This window comes from Plutella xylostella, chromosome 14 (assembly GCF_932276165.1).
Source record: "Plutella xylostella chromosome 14, ilPluXylo3.1, whole genome shotgun sequence".
Lineage (NCBI taxonomy): Eukaryota > Metazoa > Arthropoda > Insecta > Lepidoptera > Plutellidae > Plutella > Plutella xylostella.
The window spans coordinates 9,837,867-9,857,082 of NC_063994.1; the positions used below are offsets into that span (position 1 = coordinate 9,837,867).

General features: G+C 36.5%; 1 protein-coding gene across 8 annotated transcripts in view; it reads right to left on the bottom strand.

The window, feature by feature from the left end:
• Nucleotides 1-19,216, bottom strand: part of LOC105397390 (protein Fe65 homolog) — a 58,416-nt gene that overhangs the window by 23,314 nt on the left and 15,886 nt on the right. The window contains exons 1-2 of one of the 8 annotated variants that reach the window (XM_048625271.1): nt 15,228-15,357; nt 5,930-6,098 (exon numbers count right to left, since the gene is read on the bottom strand). The exons of 2 other annotated variants lie outside the window; for them this stretch is intronic. In XM_048625271.1, the coding sequence (XP_048481228.1) occupies nt 5,930-5,951 (22 nt within the window). In that variant the 5' untranslated portion in view covers nt 5,952-6,098; nt 15,228-15,357. Of the gene's footprint in view, nt 1-5,929; nt 6,099-13,369; nt 13,779-15,227; nt 15,385-19,216 lie in introns of those variants that run through there. 5 more of the 8 variants (XM_048625269.1, XM_048625270.1, XM_048625272.1 and 2 more) reach the window with 5 other exon arrangements.

Below are 19,216 nucleotides of genomic sequence, written 5' to 3' on the forward strand. Positions count from 1 at the left end.
TGACCCCATGGAAGCCCGTCAGTGCCCCCAGATGACAATCATTATAACCGTTGCTAAGCCGTCGCGCCGACTCAGTCCAGTGGTTTCCTTCAATACGACTCTGAAGCCATACGAATCTGATACGAAGCGATTTCATTATAAAACTCTATCTCTTCATTATACTGGGTTACATACTTACATGTTACCGATGGTATCAATTTTAGTTTAGTAAAGGTAGGTGATCACCTATATTGGTTGTTATCGTACGTATCGGACGAAACGGATTTTCATAAATATATGCCGGCAATGCCGATGAGGTGGACGCACTTGTGTGAATTTCTATAGTTACAAACAATATTGAATACGATGCGTCCGTTGCGTAAGATGCCGAAAGGTGGGCGCTTACTTTAAAACGGTACCTTTCATCCAGTTTGTCAGTTTCTCTCAAGAAAGCCTAGCTAAGCATGTTGAACTGTCCTACCTAGGTACTCAACGATCACTCAGCCAATCACGGCCGGCCCTGCATTCCGTGCTTAAGTTTACCTTTTTTAATATGTCGTTCTCATTTGTGAAACTGTTATCAAAATCCATTCAGGGCATATAGGTACAGGATACAGATCTAAGTAGGTATTTATCGAATCTAGAAACAGGTAAAAATATGGTAACAACTACAAATATTTATTTTCCCGAAACGACCGAACCGCCATAACTATAACATATTATGCACATGCTATTAGGCCGTGTTCTGTATCGACCGAACCTTTATAGGTGTATATACAGGCTGTTCCTAAAAGTAAAAATGATTTTTTGTAATGTTACAGCGAGAATTAAAAAATCGTGTCGCATATAAAATAAAACTGTAAGGTTTAATGTGTATAGCTTTGTGCTCTATCTATTTATTATTCATTAATTGAACTGCGAAATATAATAAGTACCTATACCTGCTCATTTTCTTTAGAAACTTACTAGATACTTTTTGTAATTTTTCTTTGAATGTAAAATTGCTGATTTTCCCGTTGACCCATTGGTAAACCAGATACCAGGCGCGGATCCACCCATATGGGCAAGATGGGCATGCCCATCACCTAAATGACTTGCCATATCAAGCCACGGGATTTTAATAATATAATTTAGTTAAGTATTTTATCACTTTTAACCTACCTAAGGTATGGCTTTTTATAGTAATGATGAGATGATTTCGGGTCATGCTATGTAATTTTTTTCCCACCTGGAAAGCCGTCCCGATAGTTATTAAATAATTCAAAAATCATAAAATTTTCTGTCATGCCAAGAGTCTGCGTCGGCTAATGGTCAGTCACTATTTACGTATAGGTACAACGAGACTATTTTGATCTCGATAAATCAATAGTTCAGTTATTTTTAATATTTTTTTGGCAAAACGGACACATTTCTTAGTTTTAGGGTAACGTACTCAAAAGTAAAAAAGGAACCCTTATACTCAGAAACGGGTAAAGGTATCAAGCTTATTTTGCATAGATATATAAATTTACGGCCCTGACAAAATACTAAAATAAAATAATGTAAAAAAAAAAATGTTTTTGTCGTACTTTAAAGTGGGGCACGTAAAGTGGGGATGACATTTTTTTCCCGGTGTTTCGATAATGTGGGATATCGTTGAATAGGTTTTTTAAATATTTAGGCATGATCAAACCATTTTTTGATTCAGTGATTGGTTTACGAAATATTAAGCTTCAAAGTGCTCTTTTTTGTTACACTCATGTGTCCCCCCTGCTGGCTAAAGGGTTAACCCAAAATATATGTAAAAATTCACTGTACATATGAGGAAATTAAAAGGAACACTATCTCAGGTACTTAAGTAGACTAGTGCGGAACTCTCAGTGCGCGAGTCCAACTCGGCCGGTTTTTAGGGTTCCGTAGTCTACTAAGAATCCTTGTTTCGTCATGTCTGTCCGTCTGTCCGTTCTGGCTCCTTCTCCGCCTTTTCTGCACCTATTGCCACGAAAATTTGTGGAGAGATGTATAGGTAGGTTTTTAGATTATTAGTATAGGTAATACAAAAATTTGTTTTTTAAATTATCGAAAAAATATATTTTTTTACCCCCCCTCCCATACAGCGAAAAGTTAATTCGAAAAGAAAATCGATTTATCCCATCGTGTGGGGTATCGTTAAAAATGTATCTTTAAATACAACAAAAATTGCCGTTATAACATTTGGATCTAACCCCCCAGTCTCGAGATATATTAATACAAAGTTTTAATTAGAGCGCCCCCCTTTTAAAATACAATAATTATAATTCTAAAAAAAAATGTTTTGTATATCTCCAGGTAAATACTTTCAACGCAAAACTGTAGCGGACTCTGTATCATACATAGTTATTTTTATACAACTCTACCTGCAGGTGCAAATGGTAATGTATGTGTCGCAGGCATCTGGTTTAATCTCCTATTTGATTGAACCACTAGCCCGTTCATTGGATGTCGCTATTCAGTTGTATGACTAAAGGACAACTCGTCAAGTCGTTGATTGTAACGTTTGACGTCTTGACTGAACGTCATTCAGCGAAGTCGTTGAATGGGATATAGTATAGCAACTTTGTAATATCTGGTTAGGGTGAACATGACCAGACAAGAGTCAACAAAAAGAATAGTCTACAAAAATAGTAGTTACAAAGCTCTTATCTCACAAATTACCTAATTAAACAATAACAATAAACGTACCTTCATATTTTTGTTCATAATTATCCAGTTTCACCACATTTTTTTCTTTGAAACTATCCGCCCGCGGTGCAATAATAGGTAAATCCATGTTGTCACACTATTTTAACACAAATAACGCACTTTAAAGCTAATTTATTTGCAAAAAACTAACAATATAGGATCTTTTTGTGTCAGCTGTTAGCTGTTAGACGCCATATTTGTTTTATTCACCACCTGACTGATTTTAAGTCAGCTAACTAGTTGGACGTTTTGTGACGCTTGTACAATCAACGTTCGGTCTAGTCATACAATTGAGTAGCGCTATCCAATGAACGGGCTAGTGATTCAACCAAAAAGGAGATTCAACCAGATGCCTGCGACATATGGATTTTTTTTGGTCAGCCCATCTTATGGCTACGGTACCCTTTAAAAGTGACATCCGTTTTCTCGTAAAAGATTACCATACATCCATTCAAACTTATTAACTTTATTTATGCCTTCTGTATAAGGGACAAAATTGAGGAAATTTTAAACACTGTTTTGTCAAAAAAACCCTTAAACAGCGGCTGGTACCTAACTATCAAAAAAACTATTTTGCAATCAAAATAATTTATGTACTTACTTAATAAAAAAACAGCTATTAGGTAGTACTTCAAGGCGAGGAAAAACCACCTTTTTAGACTTTCCTTCGACTTGCCCATGCCCATCACCTATTTTGAGGTCTGGATCCGCGCCTGAATTCCCACGGGAAAACTTTTTAAGGCGAAGCGAAGCTCGCGGGAACAGCTATATCTTATATTTAAATTCTATCGTTTTTTCTCTCGACTTAGGTATTGCAATGTATGAATCGTATCCAATGAAATGATATAACAACACACTTAAGTAAAAAGTAACATTAGTACAATATACCTATGTATGCATAATCATCGTTTAAAAAAGATAAACATAGTTTTACTTTCATGTCTTTATTTAATTGCATGATGCGGCGTGTTGTCTCTAAATATTTAATGTGTGATTTTAGAAAATTTACCATTTAGAAACGTGATGCGGCAAAATTTATATTTTGAGTGAACTAGTAAAAGTTTAAGCTATGATCCACATTGAGGTGTGTATATGTTACTGTAAAAGCCCGAACAACGGTAAATCCTAAGATTTACGCGTAAAACCTAAGATTTACCAACTCTTAATGGTAAAAGCCCGAAAGATTTTGCGATTCGCACTTTTACCACTATTCACTTGGTAAATCTTAGGATTTACATTAAGGCACGGTAAATGTTGAAAAAGCCAGGTTATAACTTATAACCTCCGTAGTCGAACAAAGCGTCCGTAGTCGAGCGGGCTTCAGTGATCGTAACTGATCACTGAGGTTTAGCAACAACCAGCATGGTCAGCCATTGGATGGGTGACCGATTTCAAGTGGTTCTTTTCTGGATGCTTTCGTGCTTCGGACGGCACGTTAAGCCGTGGGTCCCGGTTGCTGCTTCGGCAGCAGTCGTTAAGCCTAGTCAGAGGCCTTCGGGCGGCTTGAAAACGTCTGACAGTCGGGTTGCCCACTTACCCGACAACTCTCTCAGCACAAGCTTGCTTGTGTTGGGGGTCCACCAACCCGCACTAGGCCAGCGTGGTGGACTTTTAACTATTTAGGAAATAATTTAGAGGTGGATAATAATTACAAAATGAAAAAATATATGATTATTACACATTGTTAAAATAATTATGTTGATTTAAAGGTTAAAATGACTGTTCATAAAAAATAATATATATTCTGAAAGAAAATAATTTAAGTTTTTGATTGAAATAAATGAATAGGTAATAATTAATCTTTGTTTTATTCCCAAAACCAACTTTTACTAGGTGTCAGTGGTAAAACCTAGCATTTACCAAATTCTAATGGTAAAAGCCCGAAAAAAATGACCCATTTTCACAAATCCTTACATTTACCAACTCATGTTGGTAAATCCTAAGATTTACTTGTAAATCCTAGGATTTACCGTTGTTCGGGCTTTTACAGTAACATATATAATATACAGGTCTTCTTCTTCTTTCGGTTCAGTGGACATGCGAATTTTTTAATGTTTCCAGGCCAAAAATAAACAACTTTGATGGCATTCTGGTTGGCCTGGAGTAATAAGTCTTCCTGAGTGCAGATGGTGGGTACAGGGGACAGGAGAGTAAATGCTCCATAGTCTCTTCATACCATAATATACAGGTGTGAACAGGATGACATGTTCATGGCAAATTTAATTATGTATATCATTTGATCCAGGTAATAATTGTGTACTTAAGTAACGTTTCTATGAGTTAGGAAGGGTGTGATTCTTTGGGGAAATATATTATACTAGCTGTTCCCGCGAGCTTCGCTTCGCCTTAAAAAGTTTTCCCGTGGGAATTCCGGGATAAAAAGTAGCCTATCTTCTTTCTCAGGGTCTAGAACATATGTATACCAAATTTCATTCAAATCCGTTCAGTAGTTTTCGCGTGAAAGAGTAACAGACCGACAGCGCTTCGCTTCGCCTTAAAAAGTTTTCCCGTGGAAATTCCGGGATAAAAAGTAGCCTATGTTCTTTCCCAGGGTCTAGACCGTATGTATACCAAATTTCATTCAAATCCGTTCAGTAGTTTTGGCGTGAAAGAGTAACAGACAGACAGCGCTTCGCTTCGCCTTAAAAAGTTTTCCCGTGGGAATTCCGGGATAAAAAGTAGCCTATGTTCTTTCCCAGGGTTTAGACCGTATGTATACCAAATTTCATTCAAATCCGTTCAGTAGTTTTGGCGTGAAAGAGTAACAGACAGATAGCGCTTCGCTTCGCCTTAAAAAGTTTTCCCGTGGGCATTCCGGGATAAAAAGTAGCCTATGTTCTTTCCCAGGGTCTAGACCGTATGTATACCAAATTTCATTCAAATCCGTTCAGTAGTTTTGGCGTGAAAGAGTAACAGACAGACAGACAGACAGACAGACACAGTTACTTTCGCATTTATAATATTAGTTAGGATTAGGATTAGTTAGGATATGGATGATCTTTATCATTACATTTATCATGATTATGGCATTTTTTTCTCGAGCACCTAAATAATCTTTCATAAGTATAAATAAAAAACTTTAAAATAAAGTCATATACCTAATTAATCGTATCTTAATATTCTTAATTTCAGATTAGACTCATGTGCAGACTAGCGACAGTGACTGTTCATTACCATTCACCATTCGAATCACACAGTATCACTGACAAAAACAAAGAGTGTTACATACACTTATTAACATAGCACTTACTTTCACTGCGCCGCAGTCCCATGGCTCTACGTCACTCACACAGTCCTATGTCCAACACTTTAGCACATTTTCACTATTTTCGTCTAAAACACTGACGTTTCACTATTTAAGTTTACTGCTTTGCATTTGTTATTAGTTTATAGGTCTTGTGCACACGATAAAATTGTCACTGAAATAGAGGAATATAAGATAGAATTATTTTAAATATCTTTGCTTCCAATTTGGCATGTTTGTGGTGACGTTTTTTGGCGCGTGGATATTTCTTTGACAAATTTGAGTTGCTGATGTAAAGGATTCGTGACAATAGTTCCTTCTTGTGTCCCTAGTTTTACTGAACATTCTGTATAATAAACATATGGCCCCTGCGTATTTACAATGACCACAATAATTTTCTAATTTTTGTCTTCGCCTTATTACATGAATTTGGCTTTACATCCTAGCTAATATTATAAATGCGAAAGTAACTGTGTCTGTCTGTCTGTTACGAGTACTCTTTCACCCCAAAACTACTGAACGGATTTGAATGAAATTTAGAATACATACGGTCTAGACCCTGGGAAAGAACATAGGCTACTTTTTATCCCGGAATTCCCACGGGAAAACTTTTAAACACAGTTACAGGTACACTAGCTGTGTATTAGTAAGAGCGCGAAACCATACAGAAAATGCAAATTAACAAAAACGACCTAGCGATTACATTTTGCATAAAAAGCATCTTAAGACGGTCTTTGTGTATGGGAACTCAGTGCTTACATAGTAAAACGGCTTATAAAGTTTTTCCACTAATTTCAGTTTATCGTTAACTTGCTCATTATACGGAGGAGAGAATAATATTGTTCTCACTTTCATTTTATTTACGATGCGACTGCAACAAAGAGGTCAAGTCCGAACCAGACAATTTACCAGGTTAGGTAAGACGGTTCTGTAGGATATGAAATTAGAACACTCGGTCCTGATACCTTTTTGGTTTCGACCATATACATATAATCAAAGCTTTTTGGTTGAGCCACTTTTAAATTGAAATTAAATCCCACAGCCTTGTTGTAGGTGTAGGGGATGGTAGCCTTTCTTTTCAAAAATAAAACGTAGGTAAGTATTAAGTAATTATCGAGTATATCTAATGGAACAATCAGTGCAGCGATCACAAGATTCGATACTATTTTCGAATCTACACAAACATTATGGAAAAAGCAAATGTCACTTTTGGAACTGACAAATTTGCCTTACATTTTGACAGTGACAGACGATACTGTCCTTTTTATAAAATATTATGACTACTAACTGAACAACAGCTTAGGTAAGTATAGGTTTTATTATAAAAAGTTGGCTTTTAACCTCTACGCCATTTTCCGAAGCATCCCTGAAAACCGAGAATTTCCAAATGAAAGCATTAATTATATCTAATTGGATCCCTTGTCAGGGTACAAATAGTTTTCGCTTTGTTTCATTCATATTTGCTATTTCAATTTCAAGTGTATGAATGTTTGGGTGAATATATAATGGCTTTAATGGCTTCATAAAATTCATATTAATTTAGAATTATGAATTCCATTTAAGTAATGTATTGCTGTCAGATTGTACATAAGTTAGTCACGTGACTGTTTTACCACATATGGTAAGTAACTAAATTATTCGACAACTAATTTTAAAAAGTGTTTGACTTAACGTTGTTTATAATGACGAGCTACCTAAGTCATCTCCTATTGGCTTACAATTCAATTTAATTATTAAACATTGATAGATAAACCTGGTTTAACTGAATTTTGAACATAAGGATCTTATAGAACTTTCAAGAAGTCATTTCAGTGACTAAAATATTTTTTCTCTCTTTCTTTCAAACCTCGACCGAATGGCGTAGTGGTTAGTGACCCTGACTACTGAGCCGAAGGTCCCGGGTTCGATTCCCGACTGGGGCAGATATTTGTTTAAACACATATATTTGTTCTCGGGTCTTGGATGTGCCCGTAAAATGGCAATAGGCCCGCCCCCTGTTACATTGGGACTAACATAACACTCTGGCGAAAAGTGGGTGCAGCAATGCACCTCTGCCTACCCCGCAAGGGAGTACATTAGTACAAGGCGTGAGTGTGTGTGCTTTCAAACCAGTAGGTCGCATCGATCTGACTCGCTCCCAATTGGTATAATAAGTAGGCAGCGAGCCGGTCACAGTGATTTGGTATATAATCCAATTTGGTTCATCACACGTCATCTTGTGAAGTGGCAGTACATAGTGGTAAATTGACTAGTCAGGCTGTAATTTAGTAAGTACTTAGTTTCTCAAAACACGGTTCTTTGACGCCATTTTGATTCCTAGATTCTGGGTTATCTTCGACTTGTGGTTGAGAAATTAAGGTTATTGTTGTTAATAAGTTGTTTGAAGTCGACTGACATTTCATTTTCTTCGGATACCTACTTAGGTACTTTAAATGTTAATATTATAGACTATTTTCTTGAGTTGCTATGTTATTAATAAAGTTATACTTTAACAAAACTGGATCAGTCAGATAACGGCAGCTTATAAATCACAAAAAAAATAGGTATATTGATTTATTTTTAGTACCCAAAATAATAGAGGTATTTCTATTTAACCGAAAACACTAGCGAAACCAAACGATGAGTCGCAACGCAATCGTGAAAATCATACACAAACACACAAACACACTCTTTCCGGCGTAACCGGTTAAACGGCCCGGTTTAGCCGTCGCATGCGCCGATTAATGAGTGTTGCTGCTCGTTCTGTTGTTGCGACTTTTTGAGAAATGTCCGGTTTGCTGTTTTTTTTTTGTAACAACTGAGCGGCTGTTTTTGCAATTTCGTTACTACCTACTTGTAGGAGTAAGTTACAGTATGAGTGGGTTAGAGAGGAATTTCTCGGACAGATTTGGCGATAGGTTCCTTTACCTTTAAGAATTATTAAAATTTATATTATGTAGGTACCTATATGTTTTTGTTTTATTCTTATTAAAACCTGATGTTACACGTATAGTATAATACAGTAAACCTAAAAATTAAGCCATTACCCATTTATCATCGTTCATTTTTGGAAAAAGCGTAGACAAAAATCACAGGCCAAATCTAGTTCTTTCATAATTCATTCTACAATCAAGGTCTAAATCTTAATCCCTATGCACTTTAGCACCTAAAGGTAGCAGTTAAAACAGCAATATCTCACAGAATGACTCATTATCATTATTCTGAGTGACGCGAGTAACGAACAGCCTTGAGCAGAGTAAATAATCGCAGAGTATGATCTAATTGCGGAGATCTGTGGCGTTTACACCGGGCGAACGAACATAATAATATTATGCGCTCGCGAGCAGAATAGGTGAGGTGAATGGGGTTCAAGCTCTAGAAACTGTGTAAGTAAATGCATTGTTTCACTTGACATGTTACCATTATAGGTATTTATTTCAATTTATGACTGGGCGCCTATGTCTAGTTTAATGATTTTTAAAAATTATGATTCCATATAAGTACTATTTACTCATACTTATAAGTGCTTCCTTACCACCACCGAAGCATTCGTAAACCAATATTACTTAGAGACGTCGCTTCAATTAGATAGATATTATGGTAGGTACAGGAACAGTGTATTTATTACTAACAGCATATTCCTAGTGTAAACGCGCCTTCTCATATTGTGCAATAGTCGTATTGTAAATGAAGTTAAAATCTCAAGTTATTGTTAAATTATCTTTAGTGTTGATCGAAGGAAATATAATTGTTCGGGCTATTATTACGTGAGATCAGTCTGATTGATTGCAATTTTTGATACTTAAGTACTTACTATACCTACATACATAGTAAATTATGGACCTTGTAGTGGTCTTGGAAGTCCTAGTTTCATAGTTTCGAATCTCACGATGCTTAGTATTGAGATCGGTGGTGGCGTAATGGATAAGGCCTCGTCCTCTCAATCGAGACGCCGTGGGTTCAAATCCTGGCCTGTACCAATGAATTATTTCAATAAAGTTTAAGCACAATAATATCACGGTGATGGAAAACATCGTGAGGAAACCTGCACATCTAGATTCTAGATGTGTATCCTAAGTGCATTGTACGTACTTATCCCAAACGGCGATATGGTTCGCAACCTATCACGTGAGTACAAATGTGCTGCGAAAAGTGGGTGGCTCGCTTTGTGAGAATTGTGACTATTGTGAGCCACCTCTGACTACCCCTTCGGGGATTACAGTCGTGAGTGCATAATATGCATAATATGCATAGTATTGAGAAAAATGGTGGTTTAAAACTTAGATAAAGATAGGTAGGTAGGTATTTCTCATAACTGAATGGTTCTTATTTACATCTAACCAAAGATCACATTATATTATTATGTATTCTATCAAGTTAATGAAATTGCAAGTTAATCAATAAGTATGCTAATCTGCCAATAACGAAAAAGAAAGTTAATGTTTAGTCTAAAAAGATAATTCTTTTGCATATTTATTCAATTTAAAATTATCTATTGCTCATTTATGTAATGACGATGATAATTTTAGAAGGATACGTTCACTAGGTTTCAAAATAAGTTAAAGCATATTCGCTTTAACTATTATAGGTAGGTATCTAAGGAATAACTTTGATGTTGCCTTGAAGACTGAAAACACATTCCTCTGATAACTTTTTAATTTACTATTGAAACAAACCTAAAAGACCAAACTAATGAAACATAATATAACAACATAAAGAGTTGAAGAGTATAAAAGTATAAACACTCAATGAAGGTCAATAACCAGGAACCAAACCTGGGACTTCGCGCCCGCGACCCATTTGTGAGAGGTTTACGAGCAAGTCCCGGGTTCGAGCCAGTTTACGACAGCTGACTGAAAGCAAATTCATTTTCCGCCATGTTTGTTTGTACCAAATGTAAATATGAAAGGTTTATAAAATATACTTCTGTACGATATCCGATGTATTCCGAAGTCGGCAGAATTGAGATATAAAATATCCTTGATATTGGGTTGTAGTCGGTATTAGATTACAAATATGATTATGTTTCTCTAAATATAGCTTAGAACTATATACTACTAGCTGTCCCCGCGCGCTTCGCTTCGCCTTAAAAAGTTTTACCGTGGGAATTCCGGGATAAAAAGTAGCCTATGTTCTTTCCCATGTTGTAGACCGTATGTATACCAAATTTCATTCAAATCCGTTCAGTAGTTTTGGCGTGAAAGAGTAACAGACAGACAGACAGACAGACAGACACAGTTACTTTCGCATTTATAATATTAGTTAGGATATAATTACTTACCTAACTTATATATACTTACCTAACTAGGTACTTATAGTTTATGTTAGTATTAATTCATCATGGTAGTTTTTTTATCAACATGTTTCTGTTAAAGTTAGTGTCATTTAAGTATGTTAGGTTTATGTTATGTTCTCATTCATATTACACACATGTATATAACCTATGTACTCAAGTACACTTAAGATGCAATCTTATTAAGTATATCAGCTACTTTATCTTAATTACCTACTCCAATTTCTCACTTTTACAAAGTAACAAAAGGTCACAACAATGTAACGTAAACCAAATAAATTGTAGTGAAATTAAATACAATTCATGTCCAATAGCAAATAGAGTATAGCGGCTGGAGGTCACTCTACCATACACGAGATTAAGGGCCAGTTTTTTGATCCCTAGTTAACTCAACCATTGGTCAAAAATGGTGACCATTAGTTAAAAATCATCCAAAATTGTATGCAGCTGTCATGCTTGACAAGTGAGTTGACCAATGGTTAAAGTTGACCACGGATCAAAAAACTGGCCCTAAGTGCCAATTTCTCCATTCTCGGTTGGAGCATAACCAGGGAGTAGTGGTTAACTTTTGACACATCTGTCATGAATTTTATATGGAGATGACGTTTAATTTATAAATCAATCCCTGTCGGTTAGATAACCGACATTGGAGAAATTGGCACTAAGTGACACAGCGCGGCCGCTATTCACGACTCTATGTCGTTGTATTAAACGTACTTATTGCATGACTGCTTTCGTTCGTTAGTTTTTTGTTAAGCTAGACTAACCCTCAAAGCTAGGCCGAAATGAATGAATGTCGTGTGATGGATAGCCTGACCCGATAACCGACTCTACGGCGAAAACAATGCCCAGTTATTTTTTATTTAAGTACTAGCTGTGCCCGCGAGCTTCGCTTCGCCTTAAAAAGTTTTCCCGTGGGAATTCCGGGATAAAAAGTAGCCTATGTTCTTTCTCAGGGTCTAGACCATATGTATACCAAATTTCATTCAAATCCGTTCATTAGTTTTGGCGTGAAAGAGTAACAGACAGACAGACAGACAGACAGAAAGACACAGTTACTTTCACATTTATAATATTAAGTTAGGATTAGGATTAGGATATAATAATAATATGTTATGTTTTTATTTTGGTTATTTTTTAGGTTAGATATTAGGAATTTTCTAAAAGTTTTAATGAAATGGTCCAAAAACTGTAGAAACATACACTGGCTAGCTGTTTTCATATTACTTTAATTTACGAGTAAGTACTTATATGTGAAAAATCATTTATACCTACTTAGGTATAGCAATCAGTTAATGTGAACCTTAAAAAATATGAACAAAGACCCGTATAATCTAATTACTACAGAATCACACGACATAATTGGAGATGCCTACATCACATTCAACAATTAAACTTAGTTTTTTCGACATAACATTAACAGTGGCATAAAAGAATCATCCTCGTTTCGTTTCATTGTTTAAACTCAATTGAGGAAATTAACTATTTTCTATTAAGTATTTCAAGCAAGGAATAATTATGATAATATGCATATGACTTATGCAAAAAAAAGATCCCGATGAATCGAGAACCTCCTCCTTTTTTGAAGTCGGTTAAAAACTTTACGATTAGAATTAGGTATAATTATGTTCGACTGTTTTTTTTTTGTCTAGATATCTAGAAGTCACTTTTTAAACCTAAAATATATTTTGTGATGTCAAATGCATTTTGCTGCATTTTTTTCACAAATATTCTGCAATATGACTCATTTGACCCAAAACTCTAGCTGTTTGACTTTTCAACCTTTGTTGGTAACATAGCTGTTTATCAGGGTACCCTCTTCTTATATCTAAGAGCTGATTCATCGGTGCTGACTGCTAAACCATAGCCTCTGCTTATTGTATAAGTACATGTAAATATTTATGTTTTTAAAATATGTTTTCGTAATACGCATTGTTAGTGAAACCAATTTTGTTAAATATGGTCTCTACTCTACTTCTCTACTACACACATTTATTACCTATGTAGCTGTAAGTAATCAAGTCATATAGTGTCCATAATTCGTTCACAATTACGGTCGAAAAGGAACCAAAAAGTCCACTTACACTGCTAAGATTATATCAAAACGACCACACGCATGCCAGTTACCCATTCAACCCCTAATTAACTAAATATTTATGCCGAAAATCACATACTTAAGAGGGTAGTAAGTAGGTGAGTACGTCTCACAACCTCCATCAATCACCCCACATTTGACATTCCAATTTCCCAGCTCCAAAACACACACATTCAGCTAAATAACGAGAAAATACCAAGAACATTAAAACGTTAAATAATAAATAAAGCACTGTAGCAGCCAATCCACGCGCCACAAATCGATTTTTAATCAACGTATTTTTTTAAACGTTACCGCGTATTCAAGCGCGCACTTTTTGAAAATGGAACATTCACAGATTATTAATCAACTGGCCACCAACAGAAATAGTTCTAATCTTTTCACGTAAGCACTTATTTTGATGTTTTTGAAAATGGAATAGTTTTTTTTTAATTCCGCCAGTCACGAATCGTCTGGCTTCGTTCACCGACCGGTTGGTACTGACGTTTGGTCTGAGCTTGGTCTGTGACGGGGGGCGGGCGGCCGCCCTATGTCTCTAGGAATTCTAGCTTCTATAGGTTCTAAGGCGGTTCTAGGTTTTATTGAAGAAGAATATGAAGTTCTTCTTTTAAGAAAGGAATCTATTGGAGTGCAAAGTTAAACATTAGGTAGTATCGTATATAGCATTTAAGTATAGCAAGTCTCACTTGGTTCATGTAAGTGGCACTTTCTAGAAAAAAAATACTAAAAGTACCCATTTTTTTAACCGACCGTGAGAAACTATTTTGGCATTTATGTAATTGCTGATAAAGCGTTTTTTGGCATTCCCCAATACAATGCCCGAAATATTTTCAGTAAAAAAGCAGACTGAAATATAAAAGCATATTTTTATGGAGGTTCAGCAAAAGACGGTTCGAAAGTTCAATAACGCAATAAAATGAAACCTTGTCTAAATTGAGTTTAGGGTCCATAAAGGTTATTTAAAATTTACTAGATTTACGTTTTACCTAATAAAAAAATATTATTTGAAAACAGAGATTGCTTGCTGCATCTCCAATCTTGGATATTACCTATATGCTTTCTGAAAGATATGTGAAGTGAAGCCATGCTCTGTTAGATCATAGGGTTATAGTCAACATTGGGCTTTTCCGGATTAGCATGTTTAACCTTTCCTACTATGGTATTAATACTAAGTGCACGGGTGTTATAATAGTTAAATATCCTAAAATAAGAACTCGTAGCCTCTTCTTCTTTCGAATGAATATAAGATACTTATAAAAACTTTAAATACGACTAAGATTATTCAGATTCCAGACCAAGTGGTACAGTACACAGTGCCATCAATGGCGCAAGTAACATCGGATTGGGCAATGAAGTAACGTGTGCCGCTCTACCGCGCACGCTGCCACACTTCCGATGTCCCAATGTACCCGCAGGTCATCGACCCTGGATATTGAAATAGGTCTGAATGTTTGATGGACGCGCTCTGTGTTGTGTGTGGAACATAATAATATGAGCATGAAATTTCAGTAAATGTTTACAAATTGGACGGTCGGGATTGAAAATATTTTCAGTGCTAGGCTGGTTAACTGTAGGTGAAAATTTAATGAAAACTCATTTTAATAATGTTTTATAAAACAATGCTAATGCTAATGATAGGTAAAGGGTCTTGCAAAAATCGTATACTAAGCCGAAAGGGGGTGACTCAGGGGGTCATTCAGAACCACTTTTGTTCTACACTTTTTGAAATTTAAAAATTCACGTAAGTAATAAAAAGCTCTTGGTGGAAAACTTTGTTTTTTTTACAACATCCTGTATAGGATACATATATGTATATACAAATAGCTGCTTAGGCTCGGCCGGGATTCGAACAGCGCAAGCGCCAGAGTTACAAACCTTGTCAACCTGGCGGGAAAACCTACAGTACAAAAACATAATGACTGTGTATAGGTACTCACTATAACGGCGAACTTCAGGTTTCTTGAAAATGTAAATGAAAAATATGGCCAAATTATTAAACCGACACATTATACACCCCCAAGATCTTTCAGTGACCAAATTTTACTTCCACGAATGAAAAACACATGAAAACCTCACTACGCCACATCATACTATGGTTCACCTATCCAGATATTACTAGCCCTAACTTTCCAAGACTTAAAACTAACATAACATGCCAGTTTAAATCCTGTAGCGTTGCAATCAAGGGCCATTTTACATTACGTTGTGAAGGTAGTTACATCAGTATGGTTTCAGGTTTGTTCAGTGGGATTCCCGCGATTCAGTGGTGAGTCATCGCGACTGAAAGCCTGGAGGCGCCCGTTTCAGTTAGTAAATATTAATTTGACAAATGATTTATGGTATTAGCTTGTGGATGAAGTAAAGTATCTTCCTAAGGACAATGGTGAGGTTATATAGCTAATTAGCTATCTAGATAAATATGTAGTAGATACTTAATAGCAGAGTACTAACTTGAAGGCAGTTATACGTAATGGTAGGAGACTACTAACTTGAAGGATTAGGTCTATTGAAGATATCTAATTCCAGGTTCTATTTGGCTGGTGGGTTCGTCAACTTTAGATTGACCTAGAATCGGTTCATCGACACACGTGACAAACCAAGCCCCTAATCTTCAGCTGGTCTATGGTGTCGTCTACCTATGTACGTAAGTTACAGATATTTTTAACATACATAAGTAATAAAACGTTATATTTATAATAAATAATTACTTCTAGAAAAAAATATGGTACTTAATTTGGCGCGGAGTCTATTATTACCTACATGAGTACAAACATAATAATATATTATGTACAGCGAAAATCGGGTGACTCACTTTTGAGTCACCTCAAGCTAGGTACCAACATTACAAACACAGACCTTAGATATGACCATCATACATGTCTGTGATTACAACCAATAATAATTATATTATCACTTATTGCTCACTAGTTTTAAACCATAATAAAATAAATATCCACGCCTGAAAGTTTCAGTTCCCAGTACAGGCGATGCGTCAATAGCCGACACAGTGGCGCCCCCACGTGGGGTTTCCGAATCTAAATAGTTTCCTATGAATTTCACTTTAAACCTGTCGTGTCGTGACCCGGTCGACTTTGCAGTTGAGTTACGCAACACGACCTAGACTCAAGTTTCTCTTTGTATTAAAAAAAACTGTATGAAAATTAGCTGCAGAATAGACCTTGGTATAATTTGATATAAGTATTTTTTGCTTGATCTTATTATCTGATGAATCGAGAACCTATTGTTATTGGTTCATTCGTTTATTGTGTGGTGTAATTTTTCACAGTGTTCTATTAGCTATGTACTTACCTACATGTCTTGTATAGTACAGTCAGCCTAGAAGATATCTGACTCCCCTGATTTAATTATTTCACGTTTTGAAAGAAACAATCAATTGTGTATGCTTGTCAAAAAATAATCATATTGGTGTTGGTGGTTTTCAGCTAAATTAACTTATTTGGAGGTGAAGGTATCTTCTTGGCAGACTATAAGTATCAGCATTGATGGATTTAGTCCTGCTCCTGTCCCCAGGGTAGGCCACTAGATACGATGGTTCAGCCACTGTTTAGCTGGATGCAAAGGGCGTCCCACTCTAAATAGCTACATTTGCCTTTGCGGTATAATATGTACATGTTCTCTACATTTAACCTATCGTCTATTGATTTTCCAACAGATGTGACCGATAGTAGGTATTCATGAATTATTCATAATTATTATGACCAACTCATTAATGTTATTGTTGCTTTTTGTTTGTTTACAAGTTCTTCGGTCTGCAGTCTAGACTTTGGTACTTAGCACTAAGTTACGAAATGTCACAGACATTTTGAGTAGGGGTAGGAGACACTTATGTACTTCATTGTATACTTAGAAAAAATGATATGATTTCCTTCATTTATATTTTACAGATATGTACAGTCTGCGCCAAAGAAACCTGATCCCTCACAGAGAGCATTTGATTGTCTCTCATTGTACAAGTTGTACTATTTTCACGAAAAAGCAGGTAAGTAAGTAGGTATAATAACTTTGAACCAGAATGTACTATACTACACGCATGTACCAGATGAAACGATTTTGATTTTACATTATCTAGTAAGATCAAGTCGGAAGTTCAAATCATCCACCCCCCACAATCCCACTCTACACTTCCAACCAAAGTACCAGGGCCGCATAGAGACGAGCAGGTGAATCCACGGTGCAGACGGCGGGGGTGAGGCGAGGGGCGCGGGGGCGGGGAGGCGCCAAGATGTCTGCCGATAGGGCTGCCTCGCGTGACGCATAACAACGGTGCGGTATAGTGTACTATTTTTGGGTATACGTTAGCCAGGGATGGCAACTTAAGTGATATTATGAGTGATGGTATTTTATTAGCTTTGGCTGGTCAATATTTTACGTCCCTCGAGCTATAATCCTCCAAAATTTAAACTCAATAGAAACTATTTCTGATGATGCCAAAAATTAGTCGTGAAATAGTCATAAATAGTCGTGTTTTCCAAAAAAATAGTCGTATCATACTTTCGGAGTTAGAGCTATACTTTATGGAGGATTATAGCTGGAGGTCTCCAGCTATAATCCTCCAGCCTCTGCAGAACAAACGGTAAGGCCTATCGACTTGGTTAAGGTCTCAAAAAATAGTCGTGAAATAGTCGTAATGACATGCCAAATTTCAGAAATAGTCGTCCAAAGATAGCAGAGATATAAAGGTACTTTGCTGCAGCCCTGGTGGAGGATTATAGCTGGAGGTTTTGAAAATATCGAATATCTTTGGAACTACTATGACTATCGGTTTGAATTATGTCTCAAAAAATAGTCGTGAAATAGTCGCTTCTATTTATTATAATTTTAAGCTTGATAAAAGCTGTTAAATAATGATATCAAATTATTCATACAAATCAAAGTGGACGAGAATGCCAAAGCGAGCCAGTACACAAAAATAATAGCACCGTAGCATTGAAGTACTCATGTCGAATTTATCTATAAATCATTTATTTCGTCATACTTTGCATCAATAGTATCTAAACGAATCTTTGGTATGACATTTTATTGCTTTTGCTCTTAGCCTTTACCTTACTGTGTACAGAGAAAACGTATGCCTATACACGCACACATTTATCTCTGTTATCTTGAAAAACGATAGCGATGACGACTACGGCGATGTAGTACCTAGGTCAGTTATTGTCATCCCTTACTATCCCGTAATCAGAAAAATATTGCTATCCTTGTCTCCTTTCTATCCGGCATGCATCGCACGCATAGAACGCGTGAGCGAACGTGTCACCAGTTGCATCTTGACAAGCAATAGCAAAGCGGTATTTATTACGTCCCTTACTATTTATTTATTTTTATTTAAACACTTTATTGTATACAATATACATAGGTATAACAGTAAAAAAATGGAGAGAATTAAACTTGACTAGTATACAAGGGCGGACTTATCGCCTCAACGCGATCTCTTCCAGTCGACTATCCCGGGATCACACAAATAATGCTGTTCTGTTTGGAGTAGACGAGTTCTCTAGTGGAGACCACGAACAGGCAAACGCAGCGTGGGCGTGGCGTGACGACCTTAGGCGGGTAGCCTGTAGTGGTTGGATGAGGAAGGCCGAGGACCGAGTGTTGTGGCGCTCCTTGGGAGAGGCCTATGTCCAGCAGTGGATGATTATTGGCTGATGATGATGATGATGATGATAGGTAAGTCTCACGGACTTTTACGGTGACGGAAAACATCGTGAGGAAACCTGCATATCTAGAATCTAGATGAACCCTATGTGTGTAAGTGCATTGAAATCGTTAAAAATTACGATAAGGTGCGACCTATCACGTAAATACATATTATACATACATGTACAGCGAAAAGCGAGTGGTCGTATGCATACATGTAGAATCTATCTATCTACCTACCTGTCTATCTGTGTGTGTTTTTGGGTAG